Source organism: Bubalus bubalis, chromosome 19, assembly GCF_019923935.1.
Source record: "Bubalus bubalis isolate 160015118507 breed Murrah chromosome 19, NDDB_SH_1, whole genome shotgun sequence".
NCBI classification, from domain to species: Eukaryota; Metazoa; Chordata; class Mammalia; order Artiodactyla; family Bovidae; genus Bubalus; species Bubalus bubalis.
The window spans coordinates 40,749,077-40,761,501 of NC_059175.1; the positions used below are offsets into that span (position 1 = coordinate 40,749,077).

The 12,425-nt window shown below is 41.7% G+C and overlaps 1 protein-coding gene across 3 annotated transcripts in view; it reads right to left on the minus strand.

Annotated features, from left to right (window-relative positions):
* Positions 1–7,002: 7,002 nt before the first annotated feature.
* NPR3 (natriuretic peptide receptor 3) overlaps positions 7,003–12,425 on the minus strand; it is a 73,568-nt gene continuing 68,145 nt past the window's right edge. For 2 of the 3 annotated variants that reach the window (XM_045163654.1, XM_045163652.1), the window contains 3 exons: positions 11,137–11,272; positions 8,503–8,590; positions 7,003–7,499 (listed from right to left, as the gene is read on the minus strand). In XM_045163654.1, the coding sequence (XP_045019589.1) occupies positions 7,388–7,499; positions 8,503–8,590; positions 11,137–11,272 (336 nt within the window). In that variant the 3' untranslated portion in view covers positions 7,003–7,387. The remainder of the gene's footprint in view (positions 7,500–8,502; positions 8,591–11,136; positions 11,273–12,425) is intronic. The other variant, XM_045163653.1, reaches the window with a different exon arrangement.

Here is a 12,425-nt window from a genome sequence, read left to right on the forward strand (position 1 = left end):
GCTATTTAAATCAACCTCAGAAGCCCAAGATTTGGGGTTAAGATGAGGCCCTAAATCAATGGTGTGCAGAACTCCCAAGGCTTCTTCCAGAGACATAGCCTCCCCCTACCCCTGCCATTAGCCACAGTCATGAGGCATCTTTGGCCTATTGTGGAGTGTTGGGTGTTCATGAAAAAATTCAAAATGAGCAGGTTGGAGAATGGAAAGATTCAGGAAAGCCATGGTCCCCAAAGTGATGGAGGAAAGTAGTGGGAATACACTGTGTTATGGACTGAATGTGTGTGTCCTCCTCAAAATTCATATGTTGAAGTCCCAACCCCTAGTGTGGCTGTATTTGGAGACAGAGCCTCCAAAGAAGTAATTAACATTAAATGAGGTCATAAAGATAGGGCCCCATCATAGGAATAGTGTCCTCATTGGAAGAAACATCAAAGAGCCTCCCTCCTACCCATTCTCTTCCTCCCTCCCTCCCTTTCTCTCTCTGTCCACACACACACACACACACACAAGAGGCCATCTAAGGACACAAGAAGAAGGAAGCCATCTATAAAGCAGGAGGACAGCCCTTACCAGGAACCAAACCTGCCAGAACAATGAGAAATACGTTTCTGTCGTGTAAGCCCCAGTGCATAGTATTCTGTTACAGCAGCCTGAATGGACTGAGACAACCTGTGTTTCCTGGAGGTTTCCTGGCCTCACCCTTCATTCCTGCAACACCCACCCACATCCCTGCCTCCCATTCCCACGCCCCCACCTGCTGCAGAATCTTCTCAAACTCTGGTACCCAGTGTGAATGACATCGATGGCATTGCCAGGGGACCTCACTGGCAGTGGCAGCAGCAGCAGAAGCAGGACCTGGGGCATATTGATCCAGCCCTAGAATCACTGTGTATTTCTTGGGCTTAATGTAAATCATGACTAACCTCCCAGAGAGTGAAGCAACTTTTTACAAACCAGTGGTGCCTGCAGATGCTTGAGGCTGTTGACTTGTCCAGTACACTAGAGCCTGAGAAGCACTTTAGAGGGACAGAACTGACTTAGGACCTCGTCAAAGTGGGCAAGGGACACAATAATATGAGACAACGGGGCTAACACGTAGCTATGCGTTGTTCTCAAGCTACAGAGACTTAAAATATCATTCACAAAGATTTCTTCCCTTACCTGACAATTCAGGGTTTACTCCTCATTCTAATAATATATCCTCTTATTTCTGCAAATTTCCCTTTTCTGGAAAGAAATTCTTGAGTTCTTTCATGGGTATCCCTGAGAGAGCCCAATTCATCACATCTGCTGAATATTCTTGTACTTAAACTGTGGCTTCCCTGGTAAATCAGACAGTAAACAATCCACATGCAATGTAGGGGACCAGGGTTCGATCCCTGGGTCAGGAAGATGCCCTGGAAGAGGGCATGGCAACCCACTCCAGTATTCTCGCCTGGAGAATCCCATGGACAGAGAAGTCTGGCAGGCTACAGTCCAAAGGATTGCAAAGAATCGGACACGACTGAGCAACTAACACTTCTACTTTCTCTAAACTGGTCCTAGGAGAACAGGAAGTCCTCAGAGAATATGAATATTTGCAGTGTATATTGGTTAAATTATAAACAGGAAAAGGTTTCGGTGGGATGTATTTTTTAATGAGAACACATTGTTATCCTGTGAGCATGTGGCATTCTTGCTTAACAGAAACATTTATAAGAACACATACACATTTATATCCAAACACCAAATGGAGATATCTTCAATGACCAATTTGCACCAGAAAGAAAATATATTATACAAAACAGGGGTTATATCCACAGTCATTAATTTTCATTTTCTACACAAAACAACAATAAATTAAATCACATTATATGCAGATAGTTCTACTTACATTAGAATAATAAACTGTATGTAGCTGTCAGCTTTTTACTTTCATTTTTCTACCAGACTCATGGTAAGTGTATAATGTTCGGTAGTCCAATATGTAAATTACTGATGATAATATGGCCCGGAAGACAAGGGCTGCAGAAGTAATTGCCCACATGTCTGTTCTGTGTCCTCTTGGATTCAATTATTCACCATGCACAGGGAACAATGCTCAGATTCCCAGGATCCAGCAGAAAGATCTGCAAACTCACAGCAACTCCAGGGCGGTAAGGGCACCTCATTGCTGTTTTGTAAGACACACCACACTATACACTTTAAGATCTTGACATTGAATAATAAATAGGACATCGTGTCTCAAAATCCAAATGTGCCTGTTTCTCAACCTTCTCTGCCTTGGTATTATGTGCTATGACAGCTTTGTTCTCCCAGCAAATAAAAACCACTTCAGTAGCCTATGTTGTGACTTATGCTGGTGAATGGGCCCTTTATTCCTTGCACATAGAAATTTAGGTCTTTAAACATGTGACTCAAAGCAATGCAGCACTTTTTGCTAACTCTTAATTCTGCTTGTTCAAATATGTCCCCTGGGAATCACCGCCTAGTACATCAAAGAGCTATTATAACATATGGATTTTTACTTCTGAGCCTTGGCTCCCATTGAAACCTTTTTACTGTGTTTGAAGTAGCTTAAAATATGAACATTAACAGCATCAGCTGGTTTAAAATTGCTTTGGTATGAATGAACATTAGTGGTTAATGAGAAATCCGAACAAACTCCAATCCGGCACCTCTTGAAAGTCATTTTAATCCTAGGGTCTAGCTATGGGGGCACACCTGCAAGAGACATTTGCGAGAGCTCCACGCTGAAAACTGAAGCCAGTTTTATTGGAGTATATGCACATCAGAGGCTTGAACTGCCCCAGGAGCACATGGTCAAGTTAGGTAAGGGTTCTGATCAAAAATTAGCCACATTCTTACAGCCAGCACATTGTCTTCTTTCTGCCCTTTGAGGAAGTATGGAGGTCCTACTCACAGGCTGCTACCTGCATGGCTTGAAGCTGCTATCTTTGGAGCCATGATGGACAGTGGATGGCGGAGAGGAGAGGGGTGGTAAATATGGTGGCAGCTGGCAACACTGGCCTTTTCCATTTCTTTTGGAAGAGCTTGATCCTGACTCTTCTCATGGGAGAGGAGCTGAATTATAGGTGGTTCTACAGGTGAATCTATAGGTGATTTGGAATTATAGGTGGTTCTAAAGATACACTGAAAAAGAAACAGGTTCCTCTGAACAGCACCATCTTACTCTCTGTGTTTTCACACTGCTCCCAAAACATATTCCATGTTATTAGTTTCCTATTTTTTCACTAAGGAGGAAATTCAGCTCACCTTCAGCTTTTTCATGAAGCACTGAACCACAGGGCATAACTAAACAAAACCCATGAAAGGGACTTGATTTTCGTTGGTGTTTGGCCTTATGACTGCATCCACTCAGGATCTGAATGCTTTGTGTCCCAAAAAGTATAGGTATGTATTCCTTTCCGTTTACAGACACTCCCTGAATACCAGTGGCATAATATTCTATTTGGTCTCCCAAAGAGCTTTCACAAAAAGACACTTCATGCTCACTCACAAGAAGGTGGTAAGGCCACTGGACCTACTCTGAATTCCTGTCTCTGTCTGTTTAAGGTCTATACAATGGCCTTAATTCCATGGTCAAGGACAAATATCACATTCCCAAAATCAGCAGCAACCAGAAGGGAAGTGGCCAGTTATGGGCACAAAAGGCACAGGAGCTTTGAATTAATGAGTGATCCCAGGATCCTGTGAGTAGGGAGACGTGACTAACATTCCAAAGCAAGTCTTTGAATTTAAGGAAGAGGAGAAAAGGAGGCATCAACTTTCCATATGTGTCTCTCCTCCCTGAAGAGTCAAGAACCATTTTAAAGCCTGCAGAACTATGTCTGTGGTTCAGGAAAGGAAAAGCTGATGGTTCTTCTGAGAAATGAGTGTTTACATGGATTTCCTCGGGGAACCTGTAGGGGCAGATATACACTCTATACAGGAAGTGCTTCCTGGATAGAAGTGATCATTTAGAGAAAGCTTTTATTTCTGAGTCCAGCAAAGAAAAAAATCTAAAATGATGATGATGACCATAAAACCCTAGACTTATTTCCAATACCAAGAGTCAATACACTAAAAGTATATACTCATTTTGACCTGTATCGGTGACAACTTATGTTAGACCTGATGAAAAAATACTGATAAAGTATCCCTTTTTGGAATATGAACACCCTGGATTTCAGAGTAATAATTTATAAAATGATCCAACAACTACAGTCTTGTTTATCTTACCGTATGATATGTGGCTACTGGCAAAGTGACTAGTTGTCAAAGATGTTAGTGACTAGTTGTGAGTGCCTAGATGTGAGTGACTAGTTGTCAAAGATGTTAGCAGTTAGAAAATTAAATCCTGAGTTGTAAATCTCCAGAAGTCTTAAACCAAGGTAACCTTGAGCCAAACACCTACAGCTTTAGCAAAGGTTTTCCAACTTTTCATGACAATTTCAAGGAAGAAAGGATAGACAACAGATGTGTAAATAAGCAATCAACCTCAAGAACTGTAGAACTGCTTTAAGATTGGAAGAGAATGGCATCCACATATCATCTCATGATTGGCTCTACCATTTTTAAAAGACTAAATTATCCTTTAAAACTTTTAAGATTTTATGTGGGAATCATAATATTAAGTTTACTCCTATTCTTCTACCTGAAATAGAAATAAAAGATATCTGCTTTAAAAATACTAGAGTTGTTATATTCAAATATCTTTTGATACTGATCTCTAACATAATTCCACAGTAACAAGAGAACATATTCTGCATGATTTCAATATCTCTAGACCATCAAATTTTTGCACCTGGTCTTATGTCCCTGGCTGTGTTTCAATGTCTCCTAGTATATAGTCTATGGGAACTTGAATAGAATTTGTATCCTACTGTTGTGTGAAAATTGTATAAATCTTAATTATGTAAAATTGGTTCATAGTGCTTTTCAGGTCTACTATATCCACCTACTTCTCTGCATATTCATTCTATTAATTTTTGAGAATTTGATATTGAAACTCCAACTAAGAATCTTAATTTATCTACATAAAAAATAATTATAATATATAGTGGAACTACATGTAACTTTGTTCTGTATTTTCCAAGTCACCTATAAATGTGTTATCATGCTTTCATAATTTAAAAAATTAAAAAAAAATTAGAGTTAATCACCCCTATAAAAATTCTGGAAAGGTTAGAAATGTTTCCACCCAAAGACTGCAACCAGGTAGAGAGTTTTTTCCCTGTAATAAGTACACAGGCTCAAATTTAAATGTTTTTTTACAAACACAAGATAATAGAAAATGAGTACTTCTAAAATACATGGAAAATATCACTGAAAAATAAAAATAGAGAGAAATAAACTCTCAATTCACAAAAATAAGACAGATGCAACCCTTCCATTCTGTTTTCATATTGAGCAGTCCTGAGATGCTACACACTTTGCTTTCCTGGATTTCACTTCCCAAGCTCTCTTCCTATGTTAGAATTTCTGGAGCTGGTCTCTTGCCTTCTTTTTCCCTCCTGTTTTGATTCTAGCACTCTTTCCACTGCACTCAGCATGGAGAGCTACAACATAGCTCTTTCAGTTGATCAGAGTTCATCCTTTTATCGTGCTCTCCAGCTGCATGCATTCCATTTTTAAACAATATAGGGGAAATGTGCCTTACACGGAAATAATCCATTCACTCTGACTGGCTGAAATAGAAGAGACGGACGCCCCCAGGGAAGCAAGCTCAGGCCAACTTCCAGGACGCGCAGCTCGCACATGCCCCACCTCCACCTCCATTACCAGTGTAAACCACAACTTCCATCACTACCTAGGAATGGCTCCAATTTCTGTACCCCCCTGTTTTCTTAAGCTGTCCTATTTTCCTCCTGTAGATGGTCTTTTATAGACATTAAGATAATCTTTAACACTATTTTCCAGATGCTCCAACATTATTGAGGAAAGACATTCATGACATCATTATAAGATAGTACACCGATCTGGCAACTTCCCATTCTTCCCTCACTGTCTGTTTTGTCCACAAATTATATTTGAAAGTGGCAACCTAAGCTTAAACCTATACACAGAGTACTCGGTGCAAAGTTGAGATTCAGCGAATAATTATTCAACCTTGACCAATTCCTGATATCCATACCCAACCCCTGTTACACAAGTTATTAGTGGATGACTGCAAAGTTCTGCGGTGTTTATTAAAAGGGAACATAGTAGCTGTTTAGATTCCCTCTTTTAACCAGAATCATAATTGTCAATTTGGGTAAAATGTCATTTATTAAATTATCATTTCTATGCGTACTGCCAAGTTCTAACTCTCTATAAAGTTCTGCTTGAGAAAAAAAGGTTGCCTCCCTTTATAAAACCTGACTTAATTCTAATGAATTTCATCCTTGATCCTGATACTCATCATTTGGCCAGAACTGGAAGGAGACTATCCCTAAAATAGCTTGCATTTAAAACAAGTAAATTGATGTATTCCTGTAGAGTCTACAATCTGAACACATTTCTAGATCTCTGTAGTTAAAGCAGCAATTTGTATTGGGCTATGGCCACAGGGAAGAGGGAAACAGGGAGAAAAAAAGAGAGGCATCTTTTATCATTATTGGTTTGCTGTACACATTACCCATGTTTTTAAAATATAAGTGAAATTTAATCTTCAAAATGAAAAAATAGACACATTTTCTAATAGGAAAATATAAGATTAAAATACTTAAAAATAAAATGTTAGTGTGAAATAGGGTTTTTTATATTTTAAAAAGTGAAATAGTTTATATTTGCTTTTTCTGCATAAATCCTCTTATCTCATTCATAATTACAACTTTCCAGAGTAGCTCTTACAAGACACTGAAAGAGGTGGGAGAAATTCTTTTTCAAACATAAAGTCAGGACGTGAATGCATATATCAGATAGAACAGTCCTTGACCTCAGATCCCTCCACCAGCTCTAGAGAGAGGAATGCTGCATTTTCACCCTTGAGGTTTTCCATTACATTTTCTTCTTCTTGGGGTTAAATCCTTTTCAATAATATCCTACATGTAAAAATGATTTTATTCTAGCTATAAAACATCTCACTTAAGTAAAACACATTTTATAGCCTTGTGTAAAATGCCCCCAAAAGCCATCAAGATATGGAGACCTCAGACTTTCAGAACATAAATCTAATCATATGCCCTTGAAACAGAATCAACATTTAGCAGTGATGTTATATTCTTGTGTTTGTTTGTCATGAGATGAGAGGCCAGCGGGCATATGGTGATTAATAATAGTTCCTGAGCTTCTAAAGAAATTTTATAACAAAATGACTAACTGCTTAAAAGAATGAGTTTTTCAAGAGCGCCCCTTCTATTCCATTGATGTCTTTCATCCCATCTATCTCCTTAAAGAATCTCAAGCCAAAAGAACAGGCTTCCTTTTAAGCCACCGAAAAGTGGGATCTTATGGAATCTTCCCGTAACTCCCGATGTTTTCCAACGTTGCTTTCTTCTTGCTGGTTTCGCCTCTCAATGGTTATTCTGTATTTCTTCCTGGGTAGAGGGAAAGTGAATGTAGTAATAAAACCTTACTTGGCTACAAAATACTATGGTTTCTCTTACAAAGAATGCCCTCGAGGGACGTCTGGGTTTGAGTTGATAAATGAGAAGTGACAGAATATAAAGCCCTGGTCAGAGATTAAAGTGGGATGCCCCAAGGCGCACTGCCCTTATTCAAGGAGGAAAATTGGCCTGCTTCCCCAATGCCATAGAACAAGCCTTCCCGTTCTTCCCTGGGTGCCTCGCGGGTTAAGTCCTGTCTGTTCTGCCACATTTCTCCCCCCAGCTCCCAGGATATGCCCTAGATAAAGATCAGATGAAGTACACAGGAATGCAATTGTTCCCACAAAGAGTCATACACACCCAGAGTTACATTACCATGCAGAAATGAAAAAATCATGGTCCAATGACTTAATAAGCCTCAAACTCAACCCCCAAAGATTACAAAGGAATGGACAGCCCTCAAGAGGTGAAACTATCAGTATCTTGAACACTCATAAATATTACAAGTTTATAAGACTCAGGGCTTAACCACAGGGGGCACGAAGCACACGGGCTCTCAAAGACTGAGCACAGACCTCCTGAGAGTGTGGACTGCTCAGTCACTTCCTTCTCTACAGAAAGTGAACTCACCACCTATTTCTGAATTGGAGGAAGCCTGAGACTGGGGAAGTTGATTTCCCCTTTGTCTAGATTCTGTCTCCACTTATGCATGTGGTGGGTGGGAGGAATTCAGGTCAGAATATTTGTGAGCAAAAGATTGCAATGGTTTTGTGGCCCACAGTGGGATACAGTAGAAACCCTGATCCACTGCCTCATATGCTAAACCCCTGACCACCAAACCAGAGTCACACCAACGGAAGGTTTAGCTGTTTTCACTACCTTGCTTTCTGGGTAAGCACAAGATATGGACAAGTCACAAGGAGGATCGTGCAAAGGCAAATGATAAAGGCAATTAAGGAGAGTAAATTTTAAAACTTTATAAAGCAGTCCTAACCTGAAGAAGTAGAAGGCCATTAGCAAACCAGCTCCTAGTAAGGCCCCCACAACAATTCCTGTCACCGCTGATTCTTCTAGGCCACCTGCTTGAAAAAGAAACATAGATAATCTGAGTTCATTTTGAAAAACAGCTAGAAATGCCTCACTCTGACTTTTCACTCATTGAAAATTTTCATTCATTAGAAGATATTTCGCAGTTTACCATTTGAGGCAAATTTTCCAATTTTCCTTTCTTTTTAAGAAACTTTTTCTAGGCAATCCTGTTCATTGTTGTTGTGGTGGCGGTGGTCATATTGGTGGTGGTGGTGGTGGTTGCAGTGGTGTAGCCGTGGTCATGGTGGTTGGTGGTGGTCGTGGTCGTGTTGGTGGTGACAGTGATGGCATGGTGGTGGTGGTGGTCACGTCATGGTGATGGTAGCAGTGGTGGTCATGGTGGTGGTGGTCATGGTGGTAGTGGTCATGGTGGTGGTGGTGGTCATGGCCACAGTAGTGGTGGTAGTGGTGGTGGCAGTCATGGTCGTGGTGGTGTTGGTGGTGACAGTGATGGCATGGTGGTGGTGGTGGTCATGGTCATGGTCACGGTCATGGTAGCAGTGGTGGTCGTGGTGGTGATGGTACTCATGGTGGTGGTGGTGGTGATGGTGATGGCAGTGGTGTATTCATGGTCATGGTCGTGGTGGTCGTGGTCATGGTGATGGTAGCAGTGGTGGTCATGGTCATGGTGGTGGTGGTGGTGGTGGCAGTGGTGTAGTTGTGGTCATGGTGGTGGTGACAGTGATGGCATGGTGGTGGTGGTGGTCATGGTCATGGTCATGGTCATGGTAGCAGTGGTGGTCATGTGGTGGTGGTACTCGTGGTCATGGTGGTGGTCGTCATGGTCATGGTGGTGGTGGTGGTCTTGGTTATGGTCATGGTAGCAGTGGTGGTCATGTGGTGGTGGTACTCGTGGTCATGGTGGTGGTCGTCATGGTCATGGTGGTGGTGGTGGTCTTGGTTATGGTCATGGTAGCAGTGGTGGTCATGTGGTGGTGGTACTCGTGGTCGTGCTGGTGGTCGTCGTGGGCATGGTGGTGGTGGTGATGGCAGTGGTAGTGGTGGTCGTGGTGGAGGTGCTGGTGATTTCGTATGGGTTTTGTTTTTTTTTTCACCAAGTGCGAAGCTTAAAAGCACTTAAGAAAATACTAGATGAACAAACTGTTACAAAAACAGTGAGCACAATGGGAACAGAGCAGGTTCGAGAAGGATTTGAGGACAACTGGAAACTGAAGTTTTCAGATCTATGCACACTCTTTTGAGTTTCCAGTCAGAGAGGACAACCACCTGGACCATGGGACTGAGCCGGCTCCTCTCATTTTCACAGATGGATGATGACACTTCCAAGTGCTGGGAGATTTGGTGAAAAATCTATTGGGTTAATCTTCTGTTTTTAGATGTTCTCTCACCAAAGCCAGAGTTTCACATCAAAATGTCTTATAAAGCTTTGTGAAAATGTAACAATTTGAAACAATCAAGTTCTGTAGTGTCCCAGATATTACATAAAAATGATAAATAGCTAGCTTGTGTAGAAGGAGTTTAGGACACAGTCTTTAACACATTCTTCTATTTAATCCTCAAAGCATTCCTGAGAGTTGGGTACATTTCTTTCATTTTACTTCTGAGAAAACTGAGGCTTAAAGAAATGAAGAAATGATCCTGAGGTCACAGTAAGTGACCACGATGGGATTTCAAATCCGGGCCCAATAACTCCAGAGACTGTGTTCTTAACACATTTATGCCTTTCCACTTATTGCATATACACAGATACATCACAGTTTGAAGACTGTTCCCAAAACATAAGGAGCACACATGAGTGAGTGAGTGAGTGAAAGTCGCTCAGTCGTGTCCAACTCTTTGTGACCTCATGGACTGTAGTCTGCCAGGCTCTTCTGTCCATGGGGATTCAACAGGCAAGAATATTGGAGTGGATTACCATGCCCCTCCAAGGGATCTTCCTGACCCAGGGATTGAACCCAGGTCTCCCTCATCGCAGGCAGATTCTTTACTGTCTGAGCCACCAGATATTAAAGTGAACCACTTCCCTGAAAGGTCGATACTCACTTAATTCTCCCACTTTCCTTATCAAAGGGTCTTTCTAAAGCAATGATTTCCAACCACTTTCCCGTTTGTAAGCTTCTTATAAGAACCTCCACTTGCTTCCACATTTATGACAAGGCTACCTATTTTACATTTACTTGCTAATTTGTAAATTTTTAGGTGTTTAAGGAACATTGTTTGGTTCTGGGTGGGTAAGAGAATAAATACAAACTTTGAAACAATAGATCAATAGTGAGTGACATTTAGTATTTGATATTTTAATTTTCCCTAAAAGTATAAAACCTCAAATAATAACAGACTATGGTAAGAGATGTAAAAGTAGGAAGACGCCTTCTACCATCTTGGAAAAGGATGGAAGGGAAAAAGGACCTAGAAGCCTGTGATGAAGGTGGATGCCAGTTTGTGAACTGTTGCCGTGGATTTTACCACATCAGAGACAGAAATCTGTTCTTTCAGAACAGGAGCTCCTGAATGACCCCTGTGTTATATGGATACTGCAGATGATGAAACACAGAGCGGATTAAGTCTCTAAACTTACATGCTTTGCAAGGAGAGCTGTTCGAGTGCTCCACCATTCTGGTTTCATCTATTCTCAGTTTTAAAGGTCCCCAAGGATATTTGACATTTGGCCGCATTTCAAAACGACCTTCTTTTCCAAAGTAATCACCAATAACCTATATAAAAGAAAAAAATGCACAAACTGAAAGGTCAAAGTTTTCTGCAAAGGAGGCCCAGAGTAGGCCCCCAGACCCTCCAGGTTGACTACAATAGTGTGTTTCTGAAATCTTTGTAAATCAAAGTACCAACAGTGCTTGTAAAGTGAGCATAATTTAGAAAGCACGGGCTCCCCATGGTGGGGAAGGTGGTTATGCAGAAAGCAGTAACCTCGGAAGGTATGGCTTTCCCCTTGCTCCTGGGAGAGAGTGGTGCCCCTCCCGCCTGCAGGTCAGCCATCTGTCAGGCCCCAGTTTGTTCCAAGAAGAGGGAGTTCATGACCCATCTTATTCCCGGGTCAGTGAAGCCTGACACAGAATTCAAGCATCAGAGAGCCTCTTTAGGAACCTTCCACTGCACCTTCCTCTGGTTTGAAGGCTCTTCTCCATCTTGACTTTGAGGGTTACCTTCTCCTCTCTGTTGAACACATCCTATTTGCACCCCACATCCAAGCTGAACTCTTTTCAGTTAGTTCCTGTGGCCTCTGAAAAATCAGTATTCATTTATGGCTCAGTTCAAGTGTTACCCTCAGCTTCTGGTTTAAACAACTGTTTCATCAGCTACCGATCCCTGATCTAGCACTACCTTCGCACCCAGGTTCTCAGGATCCACCTCCCTACTGTCTGGACAGCAGCACCCTGCTCCTGGGGGACGGTGACACCCCCTGCCTTCTCTCTCCTGAAAGAGGCCCCACAGGCTCTCATGTTGGAATAAAAGAATTCTAGATAATCACCAAACTCCAACAGTCACTGGCATGTACTGAGCATGTACCAAGTACTTTACACACATTCACACCTGAGTCCTTACCATGACCCTCTCTATTACTAGCCGCCTTCTATAGAGGAGAGACTGGAATATACATGAGACTCAGATCATCGAGGGTAAAAAAATCTTACAGCAAAGGTAGCCAGTACAGATCCTGGTGGCCTGGCCCCTCCCATAGAGGCCAGGTCCATGTGGACAAAGAGAAGAACAGCAAGTCCTTCATGCCAGGTCACAGGAAGTGTGACAGCAGTCATCAACCCTGGGTGAGAGCCTTCAGAGAATTAAAGAAGGAACTGCATCATCTGACCTCAAACCCGATGGATTCACATCCTCTTTATTTATATATTT